Source organism: Meles meles, chromosome 9 (assembly GCF_922984935.1).
Source record: "Meles meles chromosome 9, mMelMel3.1 paternal haplotype, whole genome shotgun sequence".
Lineage (NCBI taxonomy): Eukaryota > Metazoa > Chordata > Mammalia > Carnivora > Mustelidae > Meles > Meles meles.
Genome location: NC_060074.1, coordinates 2,657,776 through 2,682,296, shown reverse-complemented (window position 1 = coordinate 2,682,296; position 24,521 = coordinate 2,657,776). Strand labels below are relative to the sequence as shown.

The 24,521-nt window shown below is 46.2% G+C and overlaps 1 protein-coding gene across 1 annotated transcript in view; it reads right to left on the bottom strand.

Annotated features, from left to right (window-relative positions):
• Nucleotides 1–21,671, bottom strand: part of ANKAR (ankyrin and armadillo repeat containing) — a 64,829-nt gene extending 43,158 nt beyond the window's left edge. The window contains exons 1-7 of the mRNA XM_046018176.1: nt 21,576–21,671; nt 19,832–20,466; nt 16,237–16,674; nt 14,295–14,458; nt 13,559–13,662; nt 8,893–9,073; nt 6,746–6,965 (exon numbers count right to left, since the gene is read on the bottom strand). Coding sequence (XP_045874132.1) covers nt 6,746–6,965; nt 8,893–9,073; nt 13,559–13,662; nt 14,295–14,458; nt 16,237–16,674; nt 19,832–20,432 — 1,708 coding nt within the window. The 5' untranslated portion in view covers nt 20,433–20,466; nt 21,576–21,671. The remainder of the gene's footprint in view (nt 1–6,745; nt 6,966–8,892; nt 9,074–13,558; nt 13,663–14,294; nt 14,459–16,236; nt 16,675–19,831; nt 20,467–21,575) is intronic.
• Nucleotides 21,672–24,521: the final 2,850 nt, after the last annotated feature.

Sequence of the window (24,521 nt, the reverse complement as noted above, 5' to 3'; positions counted from 1 at the left end):
CCAGTTCAGCCTGAACTGCGAGCTGCCCCCTGCCGCCAACACAGCCAGGACACGCACCCCTTGCTCCCTTCACCCGGGCCCTCTCGCAGCCCCTCACACGCGGGTAACGAGCCCCGGGACCCGGCTGGCCCCCCAAGGTGCTCCTGGCGCCTGTGGCCGCAGCGCGCTGACCTGCAGTGCCTGCTCCGTCCCAAGGCTCCCTGGTTTCCATGATCTGGGCTAGTCCTGCTGTCTGACAGCTTCCTTCTCCCAAGCAACGCTTTCCTGACCAGGTCCAGCCAACTCCTACTTCTCAGTCCGAGTGGTAATTCCTCAGGGAAGCACTGCTTTTCTGCCAACTCAGACACTTCCAGCGGCCTCCGGTCTGCCTTACTCGTCGAAGTGTATGCCGTAGCCTTCGATCCTCTGTCCTATCCGACCTGACTTATCTAAAACCACGGCTGGGTCTTCCAGGCCGGCCAGGCAGGGGAGGCACTTCCGTCACCGCTCGGTCCCAAGCAAGCAGAAAACTAAACAAACTCAGAGATCAACACCTCTTCTCGGATATGACGGAAAAGTGAGATCTCGGCACAAACGCTGCCCCCAGATGGGGTATAGACAGGCTGATGCGGACAAGCACAACGGGCTGGAAGCAAACCTCCACCGCACCCGGGCTAGAGCGGTACCGCCGCCTCGGCCCCTCCAGCCTTCCTGGCGGTCTGTAAGTTTTAGCGATCTCCCCTGTCGTGGGATTGATGAGCCTTTCTTTGTCTACCTGGGGCTCACATGTTCCTTCCCAGAAGGAACAGAAGCCTTCTACACAACACAAAACAGAGACCGGACCCTCTTGCACAACCCCTTGGCAGTAAGGAACCAGACCCCTTTGAGCAACTGCCTTACACTATGATAACGTCTAAAACGGACGCCACCGAGTCTGCCTGTAATAAAGAGATGCGACGGACCGCTGCAGCCGATTGACGGTTAACAGCCTGAAACTCCCTCAAAGTCCTTCTTGGGCCAAGCAAAAACCTCGGAGTTGGCCTTTGGACAAGAGTCTGCCTTCTCTCCAGGCGGCCAGCCTCCTGAATAAAGCTCACATATTCCTTTCCAGTCAAAGCTCATCTCTGGGGCATTGGCGTTTTGAGCAGCGGGAGGCTGAACCGGGTTTTGTAACGGAAGGTAAATCTGAACTGTAACTGACAACCTGCTGGAGACTCATCGTGGCCAGTTGGGGAGTTAAAAACTCCAGGGCGACCCCGTCTCAGGGCGTCCCCATGCTTCAGTGAGTTTCTTAACTCCAGGAGTCTGACCAAGTCCTTACAGTGGGTATCAGAGAAAGATCCCCTTGTGCTTGGGGGTGAGGGCGTGGGGAGGAGAGGATCAGGGGAAAAGGGACCCTTGGGAGATACGCCAGACCATCCCATTTCTCTTCACGAGACTTGCCCTCGGGAGAAACTGTGTTTTCAGGGCCAAACCTGCTGGGTTTTATCAGAGCCTGACCTGCCCTGGGGAAGGAAAATACCTGGCCGTCGCCCCTCTCCAGCCACCCTGACACGTCTAACGTGGGGCCGGGGACTGACAGGTAAAGTTCATAGTCCAGGAGCACAGGCTCCCCAAGCCTGAGACCTAATCATGGGACTAGAGAACACGGTTGCTCATTTCAGTCAGCAAAAGGCTGTCAGCGGCTCTCGGCAGCGGAAACATATCACAATGAGCTGAAGGGGTTTTTTTAAAAAACCACACAAGCCTCCCTACCCGCCCTCTCCCTCTTTTCCACCTTCCTCCAAAGGAAAAAAAAAAGATTTTTTCCAGCCCAACCTGAGGGCAGAAGTACCATTCTCCACCCCCTCTCACGACTTTAAAATGTGCTTCCTAGAAATGCTGACTCCTGGCGCCCACCCAGGCTGTCTGGATCAGAATCTGCGTTTCAACAAGGTCCCTGGATGATTCCCCTGTACTTGAAGGTTTATCCCAGCATCCTGGGGTAAAGTGCTCTCCCCCAACATCTGAATGTCTGACGACATTTTCGTTTGTCTCCGCTAGGGTGGGGATTGCTACTGGCATTTAGTGGTCAGAAGCCAGGAGTAATACTAAACATTCTTTTTTTCCCCTAACATTTTAAAATTTAAACTCAATTAATTAACAGCACATTATTGGTTTCAGAGGAAGAGTTCAGTGATTCATACTAAACATCCTACAGTACCCGGGAAAGCCCCACAGAGCAAGGAACTATCCAGCCCACAAGGTCAACAGAAAACACGGACCTGTGACGCGCCAGAATGAGGCAAGTTCTGGAAGGGCTGATGTATCTGGAGAAACCGCTCCCTGGTCGGGAATCCTGGTCTGGGGAACAGATGCTCTCCTGGGACCTGAAGGGCAGATCTATGCCTTTTTTCTGAATATCTACATCACGGGACTCTACGAACCTGCCGGTGACCGTCAAATGCCGCCCCGCACCCATCCGCTCGAGCGTTCACTGAACAACTATTTTTTTTTTAAAGATTTTTATTTATTTGACAGACAGAGATCACAAGTAGGCAGAGAGGCAGGCAGAGAGAGAGGGGGAAGCAGGCTCCCTGCCGAGCAGAGAACCTGATGTGGGGCTCGATCCCAGGACCCTGGGATCATGACCTGAGCCGAAAGCAGCGGCTTAACCCACTGAGCCACCCAGGCGCCCCCACTGAACAACTATTTTGTAATCACTTACGAGGGCCAGGCTTTCTTCTGGCACCAGAGTATCTGGGCAAAGTGAACCAAGCCCTTATGGAGCTTACTGAAGTGAGGGAGACACATTAGAGGAAGGCATAGAAGGCAGGGATAAGTGATACTGAGGAAATGAGCCAAGAGAGCAGAAATGCAGGAAGCACGTATCGTTACTCAGCAGCAAATGCCTACCGGACGGGTGGCTCAGAGGAGCTCCTTGCGGCCCCCTCCCCGCCCCCCTCCCCAGACTACCCACGCTGCACAATTTGCAGTCCCTGTGCTTTGGCTTTCTGTCAGTGTCTGCCAGTGGGGGCTGCTGGCAGGAGACCGGACAAGGGAGGAGGATGAGGTCAGCGCACTCACTGTGTCCAAGGTCATCTCAGGTTAGCTGCCCTCCTCCCCCGACGGGAGATGGCTGGTTTGATTAGCTGCTGCCTTCCCCCTACTAGATTCAGGTCTTTGTAAATGGTTTCTTTAAACATAAACTCTCTGGGGCACCTGGTTGGCTCAGCTCTTAATCATCTGCCTTCAGCTCAGGTCATGACCCCGGGGTCCTGGGATCGACCCCCACAACCAGCTCCCTGCTCACTGGAAAGCCTGCTTCTCCCTCTCCCACTCCTCGCTGCTTGTGTTCCCTCTCTTGCTGTGTCTCTCTCTGTCAAATAAATAAATAAAATCTTAAAAAAAAAAAAGTAAACCCTCCTTGGCAAGAAGATGCAATGTGACAGTCTCTTGAACAAATGGTGCTGGGAAGATTGGACAGCCACATGCAGAAGAATGAAACTGGACCGTTCTCTCACACCACACACAAAATAAACTCAAAGTGGATTAAGGACATAAATGTGAGGCCTGAAACCATAAAAATCATAGAAGAGACAACGGGCAGTGATTTCCCTGACATCAGCCGTAACGGCAGGTTGCTAGATGTGCCTCCTGAGGCAAAAGAAACAAAAGCAACAATAAACGATTGGGACTACATCAAAATGCGAGCTTCTGCACAGTGAAGGAAACAACGAATAAAACTAAAAGGCGAAAACTACCGGAGATATTTGCAAGTGATTCGTCTGATAAGGGGTTGGTATCCAAAATGTATAAAGAACTTATAAAACTCTACACTCAGGCAACAAAGAATCCAATTTAAAAATGGGCAGAGACGTGGATAGACATTTCTCTAAAGAAGACATGCAGATGGCCAACAGACACATGAAAAGATGCTCAGTGTTGCTCATCATCAGGGAAATGCAAATCAAAACAACAACGAGAGACCACCTCACACCTGTCAGGATGGCTGAAGTAAAAAACACTAGAAACAATGAGTGTTGGTGAGGAGGGGGCGAAAAAGGAGCCCTCATGCACTGTTGGTGGGCATGCAGACTGGTACAGCCACTGTGGAAAACAGGATGGAAAGAATCCTTAAAAAATTAAAAATAGAATTACCATATGATACAGTTATCACCCTACTGGGTATTTGCCCAAAGAACTAAAAAACACTAATTCAAAAGGATGCGTGAACCTCTACGTTCACTGCAGCATTACTTACAACAGCCCAATCTGCAAGCCGCCAAGTGTCGGTCCGCAGGTGAACGGGTACGAAACGCGCGGTGTGCGTGCGTGTAGTGGAATATTGCTCAGCCACGAGGAGGAATGACGTCTCAACACCTGCTACATCTCGGGAGGACCCAGATGTAATGCCGAGTGACGTCAGCAGACCAGAGAGGCAGATACTGCACTCACATGTGGAATTTAAGAAGCAAAACAAACAAATAAAAAAGAGACAAAGAGCAGACTCAAACATTCAGGACAAACGGCTGGTTACCAGGCGGAGGTGGGCGGGCGAGGGCGAGGCTGGCCCAGGGCCTGCGCCCCGAGTGCCCGACCGCCGGCTGAGTCGCGCGGCACACACCGAAGCCAGCGTCAACTGGCCCGATTATGCCGGGATTAAACACAGACGTGAGACCCCTGAGCTGGAAGAGCGGCTAAATCGTGCTACGACGCAGCCCCTTCTGTCCGGTCCCCCGTGCTCTGGCGGCAAGCCAAGCTGCAGGTGGCTGTCCCAGGTCCATGCAAGACGACGGGAGCCCGAAACAGCGGACCCTCCCGGAATTACTCTACGCAGAGTGCGAAGGCACAGTCTTGTAGGTACAGACAGAAGGCACGGCCTTTAACACGTTCCGAGTCTCCGTGTTCAAGCCCGAGCTCCCATCTGTCACCGTCAGGAGAGGCCCGTTCCTCAGCCCTCGCAGACCGGGAGCGTCACTGGGTGGCGCACAGCCAAGTCAGGGCAGCTGCGTTCACCCATCTACGTAGTGAGTTGTGCGTCTAAAGGCTAAAAACGACTTCGGGGTCTGACTCTATGCAAGCAAGGGGAGGTAACTGCAAATTCCACCGTGGGAAGAAAAAGAGAAAAAAGAAAAAAATCCCCAAGACTTGAGAGGAATGTGAAGAAATGGCCACGGCTAGAAAATACAGCGCACACCTCAAAACAGAGACAAAACATCATCACGTGGCATGCTCACGACACAACATTTTGGAGATTATATTCTATAAGGAGAGTTTTAATATACGCAATAACTTCTCTATATATTCTACATTCTATAAGGAGAGTTTTAATATACGCAATAACTTCCAAACACACCGAATATTTCATTTACGTCTTACCATTTCTTTCCTTTTTCGTGTCCATCTTTGATGACTCTGTTTTAAAGGGGAATACACACAGAAGTATGATTATTAATACGCAGCAGTTGCCTAAATTCGTCAAAATAAACTCATATGAATAAGAACAAATGGCTGTGTTTGGACACCAAAGGCAGGATGACGTCAAACGGGACCGCGTTCAAGCTTTGGTCAAGCCATCTGGGCCTGGTGGCCGCGTCCCACGTCAGGCAGAGCAGACCTGGGGCGCCGCCTCCCAAGGGTCTGGTCGACCAGACACTTGGGGCAGTTCTGTGCGGCAAAGTCATGATGCGCAGACACCGCAGGGAGAGTCGCGCAGTTTCCGTACTTCAAAATCTTCACAACTGGAAGTCCAAGCAGTCACAATACGACAGAGAGACTTCAATTTACAGAAGATTTTTTTCACACCAAAAAAGGCTTAAAACATAACACATCTTTAAAGAACAGAGTGCTCACTGCATTTAAATTTAACTGAATTTCTGCTCTATTTTCATCTATAGAAGTATCCTAATTTCAAAACATTTTAATTACAGAATTAATCAGTAGTCAGCAGGATTAAAGCAGAACATTTTGTTTCGGTGGTGAAAATTCAACAAAACTTTTTAAGTTAGCTGGTTAAAATATAAAATCATCGCTTCTTACTGCCAATATTGTGGTTTCAGCTGTTCCTGATGTTTTATCTCTAATGCCCTCTTCAGTTATGGAGGACTTCTGCTTGCATTTTCATTTTTATACTGGTAATTTATTCCAATGCATACATATATAGGTATGCGTATCTAATACTCAGGAAAAATGGCTTTTTAAAGTCAAAACTAAGTTAGCCTTAAAGGGCCCATTAATCTAAACAATTATTATTATGGATGAATTTTTTGTTATTAATTATAATTTTTTATGTATCATGAAGAAACTATTCCCTGGTTGAGAACTTGAGGATAAGAAATGGATGTCCTGCTGGGTTCTCCATTTATCTACTTTTTCTCTGCATTGCTACGGCACATCACTGTATGTTCATCATCCCAGTGATTACCAGGTGCTACCCTGCATCCGTCCAACCATGCGCGCACCCAACATCCACTTCCTGAGGCTTTCTTCTGGGCGCTCGAATAACATGGCAAACCAAGTAAACCAAGTCACTGCCTGTGAGGAGCTTATGTTCAAGTGAGGGAGACACAATAAACCAATAAATGATACTATCAGGACAGCAGTAAGGGATACACTTAGAAAACTGAAAGGACCCCTTCGGAAATAACGGAAACAAAACCTCAGCTTTGCTCTGGGTCTCAGTGCCAAATGTTATCCTTGCACCAACATCAACATGCATTCTTAATTCTGAATCGGGGTAGTAAGTAAAAGAAAACTAGTTTCAAATGTAGAAACTTCATGGTACCTTGGCTAAACATAATAAAGCGTCTCTGGTTGACGCTGAAGTTTGCATTGTGCAGCTGACACACGATGGCCACTCTGTTGTGCAGGGCAGCGTGATGGAAAATGGCATAACCCGCTTCGTCTGAAACGTTGATGGTCAAGCTTGAGGTTTTACGGCTGAATGTATGGAAAACAGCAGACAATCCTCTTTCGACAGCAGACTTCATGCCAAATGGGATGCTCTAAAATTATTAATAGGGTCAGGGTAAATTTTTTCAAAATATACCTCAAGTTTAGCTTAAGGAAAAAAAGAATAACCATATTAACATACTTACAATAAATACAATGTTAATATATAACATAACAAATATATATTCATATTATCACAGGATTGGTGCCAAGTTACAGTAGAATTTTCACAAGATCCATGTGGAAAGTGTCTCACTGGACAATGATTAAAGTTATTAGAACTAGAAAGAAACACTGAGAAATTAAAATAATATTTTTGGGAAGTTTTTTTTTTCCTCCACTACTTTTTAGGGAGAAGTTGTAGAACTTTCTTTGAAGACAATTAAAATGGGATAGACACTTTTCTTTCTGAAATACTTAAACAAATGGAGATCACTGGGTTCCTTTTTTGATTTAATAACAATCTAATTTAGAAACCCAGAAACTAGAAACATAAAGCTACAGAAATACAATTTGTCTTCTTTGCTCTAGGTCTCAAAATAGAGATGTAAAAACAGGACACTCTCCTTTGATACATACTGACTACTTAATATTTTAAAATTAAGATTCAAATAAAATCAAATCACGTTACTCCAGTTAGAAAGGCCAAAATTAGCAAGACAGGAAACAACGTGTGTTGGAGAGCATGTGGAGAAAGGGGAACCCTCTTACACTGTTGGTGGGAATGCAAGTTGGTGCAGCCACTTTGGAGAACAGTGTAGAGATCCCTTAAGAAATTAAAAATAGAGCTTCCCTATGACCCTGCAATTGCACTGCTGGGTATTTTCCCCGAAGATACAGATGTAGTGAAAAGAAAGGCCATCTGTACCCCAATGATCATAGCAGCAATGGCCACGGTCGACAAACTGTGGAAAGAACCAAGATGCCCTTCAACGGACGAATGGATAAGGAAGATGTGGTCCATATACACGATGGAGTATTATGCCTCCATCAGAAAGGACGAATACCCAACTTTTGTAGCAGCATGGATGGGACTGGAAGAGATTATGCTGAGCGAAATAAGTCAAGCAGAGAGAGTCAAGTATCATATGGTTTTGCTTACTTGTGGAGCATAAGGAATAACACGGAGGATATTGGGAGATGAAGAGGAGAAGGGAGTTGGGGGAAACTGGAGGGGGAGATGAACCACGACAGACTGTGGCCTCTGAGACACAAACTGAGGTTTTGGAGGGGAGGGAGATGGGGGGATGGGTGAGGCCGGTGGTGGGTAATAGGGAGGGCACGTATTGCATGGAGCACTGGGTGTGGTGCATAAACAATGAATGCTGGAACACTGAACAGAAATTAAGAAATAAAAATTTTTAAAAAAGAGCTCATTAAAGTTTTAAATTTATGGACATTGAGACAAGTACATGGTAAATAAAGGCCACTGTATCCATTAAAGGGGGTGAGCTCACCACTTCTACTTCCAGAAGCCGTACTTCAAGGCCCGTTGAAACAGGTACAGAAATCTGATTCAGGATGACACGTTTGTTCCTCGAGTTTGGGTCCCAGGCCTGAAGCCCGACTCTGCCATTTAGTGGCTGTGTGATTTGGGAAAGATCCTTAACTCGCTGTATGTCAAATTTCTCACATGTGAAACAGAAATGATGACAATAGGCCTAGTACCTCGAGAAAGTTTGTTAAGAGGCTTTACGAAGTGCCTGCCACGCGGAAGCAGCGCTCAGTGCGCACGAGCCATTCTGAAGATTGGCCACGATGCGGTTCGTTAACGGATTACTTTGTGACCCTAGCAGAGATTTATAATCCAGAATTATATAGCTTCTAAGCTGCTAAAATGTGGAATTCTTAATTTCACATTGAAAACTTTATTTAACCTAATATTTATCCCTAAGATAAAAATTTGAGACAGACACTTATCTATAACATATTATGTATAATAGTTTCCTACACTAAATTATGTCATAATTACTGAAATACCTTGCATTTCATAGCTTTTTTGAAACCAAATTTTTTCTTAAATTGTTCATGTAATTGGGCGTCTGTTAGTGGAAGCCTTTTTGGTTTCAGACTGTTCACGACTTCATTTATGGCTCCCCACCATTTTGCCTTATATAGTTGATGATAGAAAGCTTCAAGTTCAAAACAGATCACATAGTAGCTATAAAAACATAAAGAAAAAAGATAAATCTTTCTGACTTTGAAATAATTTGCTACTTTTTTTCTATGCTGACTAAACTATTTTTTCTATATTAATTAAATATAAAACTGTAGTTTATTTTCATTTTTTTAAAAGATTTTATTTATTTATTTGACAGAGATCACAAGTAGGCAGAGAGGCAGGCAGAGAGAGGGCGGAAAGCAGGCTCCCCGCGGAGCAGAGAGCCTGATGCGGGGCTTCATCTCAGGACTCTGAGATCATGACCTGAGCCGAAGGCAGAGGCTAAACCCACTGCACCACTCAGGCGCCCCTAAAACTGTAGTTTAATTTGTACTTGATTGAAACGAAGGTCCTGGAGAAATACTGTGTTATGAACTAGCCGGAGGCTAATATCGTCTCTTCCTTGACCTTTCCTTCCATCCCAGCTCTCTGAACACAGCAAACTTCTGCATGCTTGGAGGCATAGTTGAGGACCTAGTCCCATTTATTTGAGGTTGTCATTCTTCCCACCCACCATCCTCTCCTCCGACAAGGACACTAGACCACAAGAATACAGACTAAAGGCTGACTTCACCACGCTTGCAGATACAGTGCCAGTCCGGGTGGTGGGACTCGTCACCTTCCCCATTTGCCCTGACTTGCAGAGGTACCGCCTTCATGACGGAGAGCTTGCCTGACTCCCCAGACTCCAGCCTCCAGAATCGGGGACAGGTGCTCTGAATCTCACCCGGACCTGAAGGCTTTCCCATCACAGTAGCGATAGCTTCTAGAGCCTTAAGGAACTGTATGAATCACACCTGGATGCTTGATTTACAGTGGATGACTAAACTAAATTTCTAGAAGAAAATAGCTCACCTTCCTTCAGTGCCATATATGCTGCTGAGAGTAGATGCCACAAAGAGATACGCCAAGTCCCACAAGACTGCTCCCATAGATGTAGTCACAGGGGATCGCACAGAAGATATCCTTTGGTCTCTGAGTGGCCCGGTTCCACACCAGAGAGTCCCAGTGCCTACAACCTCTTCTTTCTATGATCCTCCAGAGCTGGCTCTAGCTGTGGTAAATTGTTTGGGGTCAGGAGTTGCTGATTACCCCTGGGGCCCCGGTACTCAGTGCTGTACCCTTTGATCACTGCTGAGACAACGCAACAGATTTATAAATTTAACAAACACCAGAGGAATGTGGGTTGATTTCTTCTAGAAATTCAATTGACTTATCCAATGCAAATCAAGCATCGAGAATCAGCAGGGAGAAGCTGGAGATGAAAGGGGTGTTGGAGGGGCTATACCCTGAGATGGTCTCTACCACAGAATTTCCTGACCCACCCTCCTCACCCAAGGGTGGATCCACAGCCTGCACTGGCCCCAAAAGAGATGATCTTGGAAGCACAGAAAGCCCACAAGGCCAGCGCCAGGAGGAGCCCTCGTCCAGGCACTGCAGAGTGACATACCACTGTTCTTACTCAAAGCCTTCTGCGCAGTCATGGCTGTGAGGGAGCCTCAGCTTTACGACGACTCCCTTCATATTCTTCCCTGGAAACTGGCACCCAGAGTCTGAGGAGCTTCCAGCACCCCATTTCCCTGACACACCACTGCCATATGAAGTTGGTTCCTGACCTGCTTCCTACCATGCCCAACAGGGTCCCAACGCTGGTATGCTCTCCCACCGATGAAATAGGATGTTTTCGTGCTGGTATAAATTAATCTTCTCGCTCTGGTCATCGTCACCTTAATAATTCATGAGTTCTTGTACTTCTATGGGTGGCCAAGTCCTGAGTATCTGACTGCGGTCCCTACGTTTTGATTCTGGTATGGCAGGAGAACCCAACCTGAACCAAAACAGTCTAGGACTTAAATGTTTCCAGGCGTGCCTGGAAGGCCAGTGGAACTGATCCTATTTTCTTAAGGGACCTGCGGTGTCCTGGGTGATAAACCGCTCTGAGGAAAGAGAACATCAAACTACGTGAGTTCAGCCTAATAACAATGTCCTTAAAAGCAAAGAGGGGAGACGAGATGACATGTTTTCGATCATTCATTCAGATTATTCTCCGGTCCAGCACCAACACAGAATGATCCCTACATCACAGAAAAGAATGACTGTAAGCAAAATGACCAAAAAAGAAGTTTTTGCACCACATTATTAGGGGTTCAAGGCAGCACTTCCTTGAAACCACGAAAATTAGGAAAGAAATTCTCCTTACTTCATTAGATGGACCTCAACACGTCTCACAGTTGATGCCCGCTTTTTAGCATGCATGAGGAGCAGCCAGCCCCAGAGGTGACACGGACCCACAACCAGGAGCAACGGCGTTGCTCATGCAATGGCATCAGCGCTGAGTTGCCTTCATGGAGCCTGCTGAGCGTCAGGATCCCAGCAGCGGGTCATTACGGAGAGCTCAGACGGGAATGACAGGATCTCATAGTACCTGAGGGCTGAATGAGCATCCGGGATCCCTAGGAAAAACCATGTGGGGGAGGCGATTCTGAAACTGAAGGTTCTCTAGTAACCGGTACGGGTACCGGGAAAATACTATTACTCCACTTGCCTGGGTCTGAGAAAGAGGCTCCTGCTGGTTTTGAAAGTCTGCAAATTCAAATCCAGCTAACTGCGCATTACCAACCCTGGTGACCAGATGCTTGCAGCAGTCAGAAGCTAGAGCTCATTCCGCCACGGCACCCATTGCAACAGTGGGACTGGTCCCCTCCGGTTCAGTGGCAGTCAGTGTGCTTACGCCGACCGTGCTCCGACGTCCACAACAACCTCTGCCACGCACAGCTTTCATCTCCCCGACTCCCTGCGCTCCCAGGATCTCAGCATCCAGCCAGACACTACAACCCGGAGAGTCAAGTGTTATTCGGAGGGGCTTCCGGGATGCTGTCCAGCTTCGCAAGGTTGTACGTGGGGCACATCAGCAGGGACTGGGGGCCTGAGCGACAGGGCTCTTCCTCCAGGGAGACGCACACTAGCGGCCGATTCCAGAGGCGTGAGCTCTAGTACTTGATTCCCTCCAAAATCATGGAGGCCGCCAGTCCCAGGGTCTTTGGCTTCATCTCTAGTACCATGTGCACATTCAGGCAGAATTAACGGGACGATCCACCTCTCATTGTTGATCCTGCTTCTCCCTCTGCCTTGTTTCTGGTATTTGCCTCACCGCCACGCATCCTGACAGAAGTCTGTCATCTTTGTCTTTACTTCTTCGCCTCCCATGAACTCGCCCCAGCTTCACCCCTTGGCACACTACACCTCGCCTATAACCAGAACTCGTTTCCTTACCACGTCAGAGCCAAGTTCAGTGCTCTCTTTAGTCTCAAGTTGACTTGGTCTTTTCTTGAATTTGAGGCTTTCAACTATTCCCGTATTTTGAAAGTTCTCCCCATCTGGCTTCCATGCCCCCATGCTTTCCTGGTCCTCCTCCCGCATCTTTCCTTGTTAGTCTCCTTTGCTCTCTCCCCTGCTCCTCTCCACCCCATTTCAAGCCGCTGTTCCCAGAGTTCTAGACTTGGTCCTGTTCTCTAAATCACTTCCATGCCTTAAAAAACAAGATGAAAAAACCTCTCCTATATGCTTTTAAATCTCAAGTCCACCTCCTAATGACAATGCCCCAGCTCTACCTTCCATATTTCCAAACTTCAGAATCCAAGATATGAAAATCCAAGAACGTAATACATAAAAGACCCTAGCGAAACTGAGAGAAACATCCAGCTTCAAAAAGATGACAGGCATAGGCGCGCCTGGGTGGCTCAGTCATTAGGCATCTGTCTTTGGCTCGGGTCATGGCCCTGGGGTCCTGGGACTGAGCCCCACATCGGGCTCTCTGCTCAGTGAGGAGTCTGCTTCTCCCTCTCCTACTCTCCCTGCTTGTGTTCCCTCTCTCGCTGTGTCTCTCTCTGTCAAATAAATAAATAAAATCTTAAAAAAAAACAAGATGACAGGCATAACAAGAGCCAGCACAGGAAGAGAAGTTTAAATCCTATTCTCGGGGCGCCTGGGTGGCTCAATGGGTTAAGCCTCTGCCTTCGGCTCAGGTCATGATCCCAGGGTACTGGGATCGAGCCCCGCATCGGGCTCTCTGCTCGTCAGGGAGCCTGCTTCCCCCTCTCTCTCTGCCTACTTGTGATCTCTGTCTGTCAAATAAATAAATAAAATCTTAAAAAAAAAATCAATCCTATTCTCTGTGCTGAGTCCACGGCCCTTCCACGGGCCCACAGGATTTGGTCCCCACTTCCGTCCCCCTGTGGATGCAGTGATAGTTTTCAGAACCAGTCACCATCGCTAAGGGCTGTTATACAGAACGTACCAAAGAGCATGATGTAATAAATACACTATTTAATATTTTGTTGAGTCTGGATTTCATCCATGGAAGTTATGTTCTAGCATCTCTGTACTGAGGCATTAAGTTAGCCTTGGCATTTTGACACTTTCTTTGTTTTCTTTTAGCTTTCAACAAGTTGTGGTTACTGGGAATGATTACCGAAAGTTCCTTACCTTTTTCCATTAAGTTCCATGACTGGTATTGAGTAATGTTCCTTGTATCCCGAATCTTCCACAAATGCATTGGCAGCACAATCCCGTATTTTTTCTAAGTTGTTCTAAAATATGAGTTCTGTTACTGAAAATATATCTTTAAACAAGTCTAAACAATTATGGTTTCTTTTAGATAAAATTTTATACTTGTAAATGTTAATTTTTTAAATATAATATCCCGCCAGACCTTAATGATAACTGCATGTATCCAATTCCTACCTCAGGAGTGAGGAAAAAAATACAAAAGATAATGGAAAGAAAGCAGAAAAGCAATGATAATTCAAATGTTATGTTTATATGAAACTCTAGATTAAATTATTGTTCCCAAACTCTAGAGGATCTCTTTTCTAATACTAACCTTTGAGGAAAATGGAAGAATATGTAGTGAATGTTGAGGATTTCTACTATACTCTGATTATTTTAGGGCACATATGGTCCACTAGAGGCCTATAAATTCTGTAAGGATTGGTGTACCTCGCTTATTTATCATGTCATCTCTGACACCTAACATACCTCGGACATAGTTTGCACTTAAATTCAGGAATGTTACATGATATATGAAAAGATTTGTGAGTTAGGCAGATAATCATTGGAGACTGGCCTAGTGCCGGTACCAACAGAGACTCTTTGTTGATGGAGAACAAGATAAAGGAGTTGTGAAATGACAAACCATTTCAGAAAAAATAATAATTTAAACCTTAAAATCTTCCAAAGCATTCTCGATGGAAGGTGTGCTGATATCAAATTCAATTCCTCCATGAACATGAAAATATTGATCCTCTTTGTAGTGAAAATGCTGACATTTAAAATCTGGTCCATAAATAAACGGAGGCAATTCTCGCTCTGTCTTGACCTTGTCATCTCCAAAAATGAAAACAAACTTCAATTTAAAAAGTGAAAACAGCATATATACAATCATATTTTGAAAATCTAGATCATTTTTAAAAAAGATTTTATTTATTTATTTATTTATTTGTCAGAGAGAGAGAGAGAGAGGGCACAAGCAGGCAGAGGCAGAGAGAGAAGCAGGTTCCCTGCCAAGCAAGGAGCCTGATGCTGGAGTTGATCCCAGGACCCTGGCATCATGACCTGAGCTGAAGGCAGAGGCTTAATGCACTGAGCCACCCAGGCATCCCAAAGATCTAGATTCTAATTTACATAAATGAAGTGGAAGAAAATCCATACTAAATGAATATCTTGGCAATTATAGTCTCTAAAATTATTGCCTTAGTATATATTTAAAACACATTTTCTATAGTTTCATTGTAAAGATATTTCAAGAGAACAGCCAAAACATTATTCTACTTATTGATTTCTACATGTGAGTTCAAGACTTATATATTACCTCCAACTGTCAGAACAGATTTGAAACTATGCCTCAGAGAATCTTGGGCTAAGTAAAAAAACCAAAAACAAAAAACCAAAACAAAAGAAAAAAAACTTAACCTGAGCTGGCTCAGGTAAAAAGAGACACTAAAAAGAAATAGGTAGGTATCTCTCATGGACAAAAATAACCAGCTCACATTTTTGGAAGTCGTAAAACCACACATACAACATTTTAGAAAAATAATTTTCCAAAACTCCAGTAATGATTAGGTTTGTCCAGGATTTTGATTTAGAGGTAGAATATGGTTTCATCAATGTAAAGCATACAATGTATTTTGAGAAATGTAAACGGCACAGAAAAGTTCAAGGAATAAATATAATATCCTAATATCACCATTTGGAACTATTAACATTGAGTCATATATGCTTCCAAAAATCTAAGTAATAAAACATTACAGTTATAGCTAATAATCTCTTTAATCAAGGGCTTCTTGGTTCCACACGCACTGCCCTCTTACCTCCACCCCAGGAGAAGAATGGTCACGAGCCCATTTTTAAGCAGTTCATGGATAAGTGTAATAATTTTCACCATTTGAATGCTCATGATACAAATTTTCATTAAATGACCTGCAAAATTTCTACTGAAAACTTGCCACCTATAGAAAGCCCACCATAATAAGCCTACATGTTTGGGCACCAATGAAAATATGTAAATTGTGTACTAATCCGGTTGCAGGGAGCCATTTGCACTACGTGTCAGAGTCAATGCAAGTATGGTCCTATTTCAGTTCTCCAGTCTCTCACGTCGGTTTGTGTATAACAGTGCTAACGCACCAGTGAAGTTTTAAAATATGTGTTTGTTTCTTTTTCAGAAATGTAACGCCATTCATGATCCTTTACTGCTCCATAAGAATTTCAGAATCAATTTATAAACGTCTATGAAAAACATGATAGGGACTTTAATAGAAGTGCCTTGAATTTATAGGTTTATGGATCAGATATGATACAGTCACCGTGTATCCTATGTCCCATCATGAACAAAGGATATTTCCCTATTCTTCTCAGAATTTAAGTCTCCTAATGGGCCTTATAATTGGTATAAATATATACCAAGTACTACGTACATACGGCAAATATTTTTAACTACCTGGAGACATTGAATTTTGTTTTATTTTGTTTCCTAACAGGTTACAGCAAGGTTATATGCCTGGACACACGTACTACAAGCAAAGTTGAATTTAAATATAATATATATATATGTGCATATATATATATGTAATTTCTTTATATTTGATTTTTATCGACGCGCTTACCTGAAAAGGGCGGGAGCAGACTACTGAAATACGGAACTTTCATCTTCTTTTTTAAACTCAATAAAAATGGAGTCAGAAAGCATATTAACTTTAGGTATCCTATCCCTCTTCTGATTTCTTTTTTCTTCTCAAAGTGTTTTTGAATAACCTTTTTCTGGAGATATAATCTTTGCTGTAGTCTCTGGTAGGTACAAATATCAAGATAGTCCTGAGTACATTTTATAGCATTTGTAAGCCAATACGCTGCTTCAAATATAAAAACATTTTCATACTGTTGAACTTGTGTGGTACTGAATGTTAATTTCAGCATAATGTTTTCAGCATATTTCATAAAAACAGCTTTTTCTTCAGGGCTGTTGGGATCGTACGTCGGATCCTCATTCATGTCTTCGTCGTAGATCCCGTCAAAGTCTGGATCCTTCGTGACATCAGTCAGGCCTTGACAGCAGGAAAAAAAAGTAGATAGTGAAACATCATCCTCGGCTTCTGGATAAATAGAGGAGATTGAACACTGGGTTTCACCTCCTACTAAAGTGACAATAAAGGGATAATGAGATGCCAAAAAATTTGTTAAAGATGAAAAGCAAGTGGATGAGTGGGAACTAAGCCGAGTAAAGAAAGACGGAAGCTTGTAGATTGAGGATAGATTTCCATTCCCTTTGGAAGCATGAAATCCATTACCATGGATACAATGTCTCACATTTAATCACGGTAACTAAGAACAAAAAAATGTGATCTCTCTTCAAGCACGGATTCAACTTTTCACTTGGCTAAAAGTATAATCTGCTGTTTCAAGCCTTCTATTACATATTTGTTTTTGCTGATATCAGAAGCTAAACATACACAATAGAGAACTTTCTTGCTAACTGGGATGAAATAAATAAGAATTAAAACTTGATTTTACTCTATTATAAGTGACAAATTTCCTGTTACATTTTCTTCCTATTTATGATGAAATTAAGCACTTCCTTGATGTCAAATTGTCTTTTTAAGGACAGGTACACTTACAATGTTACCTTAATCCAAGCTTGAGAAAACTGCATGGAATCATAAAATACGTCTTGGTAGAAAATGTGGAATCTAACATTTGTGCCTTAAAAGTGCAAATGATACGTCCACGTGCCTCCCTTTCTCTTTCCTTTTTGTCCTTCCTCAAAGGTCTTAAAAAAAAACAGACGATAAAAGCCAGAATATACTTGGATTTTTAAATGGCTACTGGGATTCACTTCCCTCTCGCAAAGGTTAAATTAAGAAATTACAAAGAAGCTGAAGTATTTCTGGAAAGATCCGAACGCGAGCGCGCACCTGCTGACGCCGCACCTGCTGACGCCGCACCTGCTGACGCCGCACGCTCCGGAGCCCGGGGCGGCCGCGGGGCAGCGGCGCAGCTGTCGCCGGACGGACGAGCGCGAAGGCCCGGGACCCGGACGCCGCGGGACGGATGGACCAAAGCGGAAAGACCGCAGCCCCGGCCTCTGGGGAGATGACCCCGAGCGGACCAGGCTCCGGCCCGACCCCGCAGGCGACGCCCCCGCCCCGCCCCGGCCAGGAGAGCGCGGCGTCCGCGCCTGGACAGCCCGGAGCGACCCGGAGCCCGTGCGGCGACCAGAACCGGGGGTGGGGGCGGGGCAGAGCGGCGGAGGGCGGGGCGCGGGGAAGATTCTGGACGCCCGACGCGGAGGGTCGAGAAGAGCATCAGTTCCCATGGAAACGGGGCGGCGCGGGGAGGGACGTGTCGGGCGGAGATGCACCTGCCGCTCCCGGACCGCGGTACCGCGGGGAGCTGCGGGCCGCGCCGGGGCCGGAGTCCTACGTGGCGCAGCTCACGGCACAGAGAATGCGAAGGCGTTGAAGGAAGGACGAGGGGTCGCAAGTGATGCAAATCATAGGTACAAAGTCGCAATCAAGTAAAAAACTGGTTATAACTAAATTTGGGGGATGAAGAAGGGGAAACACAAGATCCATTGTATCGACCTCTTCGTTAATTTTAGTCTCGCCCCCGGCCCCGCGTTTGCCCCCGAACCCCGCGTGTCTTTATCTGAAGGTCCAGAAACTCCCAAAGCCAACCCCTCCCTGTGCCTGAAATGTGCTTTCCTTCGTTCGCGGTTAATGACACTATTTCTCAGTGCCTCAAACTAGAGACCCAAGAGCCTCTTCAGTTCCCTTCCCGCGCACTCCGGTGTTAACGGATTCCCGCGGCCCTGAGCGTCTCGCTGTGCATCCGCAGTGCGAGGTGCTGGGGGATCTGAAGAAGAAAAGGACATTCTTTCCTGTGCTCTTGATAAGGGAGACAGACGAGAGCAGTAACTTCCATACAAAATGACAGACGCTGCGTGGGAGAGAAGAGGCTGTGTGTGACCCAGGCCCTGAGAAGTGAAGGCCTGTAAGCGGGGGAGGAAGAGTGAGGCGAGGCGGCGGGAAGGCCGTGGCCGACAAAGGACAGGGGATGAGGAGAGGCGTAAGGAAAAGCGACAAAAACCATTCCATTTTACCTGTTGTGCTATGAAATGAGTATATATATATATATATATATTCATAAATACATATATTTATTTGTATTTTAACTAAAAGTCATCCCTTCCACATTTTTCTATCTCAAGAATATGTTTTCCTTCTATCATCTCATCCCACAAACCTAACGTAATAAATCAAAGAATCCAAGAATTACTCAGATAAGAAACCCTCCGTAATAAAATCCCCTACAGAAAACTAGATAATATGACCAAATTTTGATATGCTCTGTTCTCTACAGCTGCTATGACTGTTTTTTAAGAGTGGTGTTCACTGATGGTTTCATAAACTGCAAAACAGAGAGGTAAATGAAGTTTAACATGGCCAGACTGATTCTTAGCCATCTGCCCTCCTAGAAAGAGAGCTGGCCTCCTGCAGAGCTCCTTGAAAATCCAGGTTAGCACAGTGTTTAAGGCAATGATGTGGTCAGTTGCTGGGGAGATGCTCCAGGATTTAGTGGTATCTGTTGTGAATATACAGGCTTTAGAGAAATATGGCCCTAAGAAGGAAGGAGCTTAAGAATTAGGTGAACGAAGAACAAATACTCATTAAATCAAATGCTACTAAATACCAAAGCTTAGATCGCTGATGCACATCTCTCCTTAACTTCAATTCTCCTATCATTCATTTTTAAGGTTTATAAAAATGGCGATATAGATGACTATCCAATCTGATAGTCATTTTGTTTCCAAGTTTGGAGATTTTTCTCATGCACTCTAATTCTATTCTTGGCTCATTACTGATTTTCCTACTTGGGTTCTACAAGACAAAAGGTATAAACTGAAAACTCCAACTGAGACAAAGATAAATAACTTTTAAATTAAAAAGATGGGGGTGCCTGGGTGGCTCAGTGGGTTGAACCCTCTGCCTTTGGCTCAGGTCATGATCCCAGGGTCCTGGGATTGAGCCCCACATTGGGCTCTCTGCTCAGCAGGGAGCCTGCTTCCCTCCTCTCTCTCTCTGCCTGTCTCCCTGCCTACTTGTGATCTCTGTCTGTCAAATAAATAAATAAAAATCTTTTTAAAAAAGGTTTAAATTAAAAAGATGACTTCTAATAAAAATAAAGCATGTTAGATTCTCTTACCTGCAGAACTAAACTCTGCAAAAATATCTTTTTGGGTTTGAGGCTTCCCATCTGGATCAATGTCCATGATAGTACGCCACAGTTCAGAGAATCTGGCCCGTTTTTCTTTGGGCATGTATATCCCGTGCCACAATGCTTTCAGCATGTAGTCAATATTGATCAGAATTTGCCCAATTCTGGTATCATAATAAGCGGGTGGTAATTGACAAGAGGAACTCTGATCATAATTAGCTTCTAAACTGATTGAGGGAATTTGATTTAAGCAATAAATTCCAACAGCCAACTCCCTTATGATTTGATGGACTTCCCTATAGTCTAAGAGGGCAGTCGGGTCCACGGGAGTCAGCAGGATGGCGGTGGAGAAACCCACATTATTCATTTGGGCCATAATTCCACACGGGAGGTCCAGCTGCGAGCGGACGTCGTCTTTGGCAGACAGCCAGCTGACCAGGGCCGTGGTTAGCAAATCCTGCACCTCACTCCGGTCGTACTTCTCAAAAAAAGCAGAAGCGTTTCTCTGTACCGCCAAGTTTTCCAGGTAGGTTTCTTCATCTTGATTTTGATCAAATCTGGGTAAGCCTTTTTTGGGCAGTCTTAACATTTCTTATTAATTGTAGGTGGCCTTTCTGAAGTTTCTGTAATGAAAGAGAGGAAAAGACAGGCCGTGAAATTTGTCATGCTAATGAAGTAGGATTTCTCAGATCCGTCTGTACCTTTGTCTTTAGTAGTTGTTTCATGGTCAACCATGATAGTTTTCAATCTTTTTAAACATGTAACACTTTAAACAATTGAGCTGTAATTGTCATAAACATTAGTTTGAGGTCTACAGCACAATAATTTGATATTTGTATATATTTTTAAATGATCACCACAATAAGTCTAGCTAACATTATCAACATGCATAGTTACAAAATTGTTTTTTATGATACCTACTTTTAAGAATTTGCTCTCTCAGCAACTTTTCAAAATGCAGTGCAGTATTATTCACTGTAGTTGCCACGCTGTACATTACATCCCCATGACTTCTTTATAACTGGAGGTCTACACTTTTGACTCCTTCCAGGTTCACCAAACCCCCAACCCCCTCCTCTGGCAACCACCAATCTGCTCCCTGTATTTATGAGCTTGTGTGTTTTTAAAAATTCTACATATAAGCCTTTTTGTGTATGTTTATTTTGTTTTCAGTTTTTTTAAAGCAAGAAAATAAAGACCTGCTTAAAAGGAAAGACAAGAGGAGCCTATTTAACTTTCTATTTCTATGTCACTAACTGCCTTTGTGTTCTTGGAATAAGAATGACCATAACCACTATTTTTTGAGCGTCTACTACTTGCCCAGTTCTTTACACATAATATTCTAGTTATCTCATTTAATTGGCCCCTCTCATATTGTGCTTCTCAACACTCGCCCTGCAGTGAAACCACCTAGAGCTTGTTGAAACAGGGCTGGACCCTGCTTAGAGTTTCTGATCCAGTGCGTCGGGTTGAGCTGGGTAATTTGCATTTCTGAAAAGCCAGCGATGATGCTGATGCTGCTGGTTCCGAGGGGACACTTGGAGAGCCCAAGCCTCCGAGAGAGGCGTTGGTATCCCCGCTGCGTAGACGCAGACATGAAGACTAGGAAGGTTACGGAAAGTGCCTAGGGTTTCACACCTTAAGAATCAGAACCAACCTAGGTGTGGCCCAAGACCTACGCCTATAGGGACACGAAGAGAGGGGAGAGGACAAGGGAAGGGAAGAAACCTACTTTGGAATGATTGTTTTCTTGTCCAGAAGGAAGCTGCATCCACTCTGGTCCCCAGAATATTCACGGGGACCGGGGGCAGTGGTCTAGTCTCCTGGACCGGCCTCTCACTTTCAGGACCCCCTCTTGGGCGGGGCGTGGCAGGTGGGATCGGAGAGGGTCTCTCCTGCAGCGATCGCCCGGGGAGGCTCCTCCGGGAACCCTCCGCCTCTGGCCGGAGCCCGCGCGTGGAAGCCCTGGGGCCTCGGGAGCACCGCCCGGCCCGCGCAGGGGCCGCCCCTCTGCGCCTGCGGGCAGCGCTTCGGGCACTGGGCGCTGCGGAATTGTCCCGGCCACGTGTCCCCGCCCCTGCCGCCTGCGGAACTCAGCCCAGCTTCCCGCTCCCACCCCCGCGCTGCCCCATCACCGCTCACTTCCACCGAAACCCAGACCCAGGGGGCCGAGGGGAAGGCTCGGAAGGAATCCCGGGTTGGAATCCCCCCGCTTCCCCGTCCTGCCACGCGGCAAGGGGTTCTGGGACGCGTATTATGAGCCAGGCAGCGGGGGACACACACGAGCGCGCGGAGCTTCCAGTCACACAGACAGCCACACGGTCACACTTAAACAGGTGACGAAGGCGAGATGTCACGACAGCCCGCGAAGGAAGCCTACGTGATCCCGGGCCGGGAAAGGCTGCGGGGAGGAGGTGTCTCGGAACTGGGCCCGGAAGACGGCCGGGAGCCGTGCCAGCGGCTCGGAGAGGCAGACGTCGGGGGTGGGACAGCAGGTGCCGAAGAACCGGCTGAGAAGGACGTTGACCTTTCTGAGAAACGAAGCAAAGCCTTGCGGCAAGAACTAGAGAGACAGTGCGCACGAGCTTGGGCCCTCATCACCCAGGCCGCCGAGCTAACGACTGCGAACTTTATTCTGAAGATTTAGGCTCTGTTGCTGTCAGCAGGTGCGGGCACGGCTCGAGCGTGCGGCGGTGGAGATGCGCTGGTGGACCGCCTGGAGGGGGCAACGGACTGGGTGGTGCTGGTGACCCCAAAAGAAAGTGGCTGTCGGAGGACACCCAAATCTCTGTCCGGAGAAATGGGGAATCAGGGCAAGATGAAGAGTTCAGCTGTGGACATGATGACCTTGTCGTACGTGGGAGAGAACCAAGTAGAGATGCCAGACATCTTGGACTGTACAGGTCGGGTTCGGGCTGGGAACGGCAGGCTGGGGTAGGCGCGTACCTCTGGGCAGGCTTCGCGTGGGTGGAACCGAGGGAGAGAATTGGAAGTTCAGAACCCAGTACGGACCTGAGAATTTTACTGTCTAAAGTTCAGGTGGGGAGGATGGAGTCAACGAGGAACACAAAGGGCGGGCAGTCGGGAAGGCAGGAAGAGAACCAAGCCCAGTCTTTGGGCCCTGCTGGTTGTAAAAACTTGTGAAAATCAGCCCCTCTCACTTTCCCAGTCAATGGCTTTGGGGAAGCATTTTCCTTGTGCCATCCCGTGTGTTCCTCTCTCTCCTCCACCCCTGACCACAGCCACCTCCCCTCCACAGCACCCACCAGGTGCTCAGGTGCCAGATGGTTTGTTCTAAGTGTTTCAAATCTGGGAAAAATTAAGGACTAACACAGAACTTCATCCCAGGGTTTATGGAATTAAGTCCTAAGAGGTCCTGAAGAATTAGGCTCTCCCGGAACACAACGGAACAGCAAAGCCGCACACACAGTATTCTGCTAGAGCAGACGACCTGGCAATTCACTAGTGGTTCAGCTGGGTTGATCCATGCAGAGCTGCCGAAGCAGTGCGGGCCACATGGTCACTGGTGTCTGAACGGTGTATGTTTTGGTGTTGAACTCTACCGTTACTTCATTATATTCAACCTAGGCTGCTGCGCAAACCGATCAGTTTTTTCTGATAGGAATGATGTCAGTTTGGTGCTCAGGATCACATAGATACTTGAACTTGTCTGCCCTCAGATAGAGGGATGAAAGCTATTAAGCTTAGTATCTAAATATGGTTTTTCCCAGGCATGTGGAAGTCTCTGACAGGCCTCTGTTTGTCAGTATCCTAAAACTGCTTTCCCACCGAGATGAAAAGAATCAAAGCGTGTCCAGATCCAGGAATGATGTCAGCTCTAATCAGGGATGGACCCATGACCTTGGTATGGTGGTTGTAGCTCATGTGGGTGGATGTCAGGCTGGAGTGGGGATGACACGGTTGAGATGGTGAGTGTGGATGGGAGGCACGAGGTGACAAGCAGAAGATAAGAGAACCACGTATGTGCATTTGAAGTTGGGTAGACTAGAACACCTTGAATGATGATAGGAAGGATCCTACAGAGAAGAGGCTGAAGATACCGGAGAGAGGAGCGTAAGGGTCCTGTAAGGCAAGAAGGGTTGGGATATGGACAACAAGTGGCCACACAGCCATCCGATGGGTGGGTGGATGATGCATCTCCCTAATGACAAGAAGGGAGAAAAGGATGGGTGTGCCTACAGGTAAGGTAGTTCTGGTGTTGGCGAGTGAAGGCCTTTCCTGTCCCGAAGACTCGGATTCTCTGTGAAAAGCTCAGGTCATGAGCTGCGAATGAGGCCAAGAGAGGGAGGCTAGAGATTTGGGGGACAGAAGAATGCAAAAAATCGTCAGAAGTTCTGAGTGGGAAAATCAGCTGCCTAAAGAGATGTAACACAACTAACCAGCGTTGCCCAGGAGTGAGACCCTCCAGCAGATCGTTCAGCTTCTCTAAACCTTAGTTTTCTCATCTGTCAAAGAGCCCTTTTTAACCAGGCCCCTGACAACAACAAATCGAGTTATTTCTGGGTGTAACTACCAAGAAAAGAGTTGGTTAAAGCTGCTTTAACATTGCTCGTGGGACGTTACCATGTAAGAGCTCAGCGTGATGTTACTGTCATAGCTTCAGACATCCAAGTTGTTCGAGCAGTCTGTTCTCCAGTGTCTGTCTGACCCGGTTGGT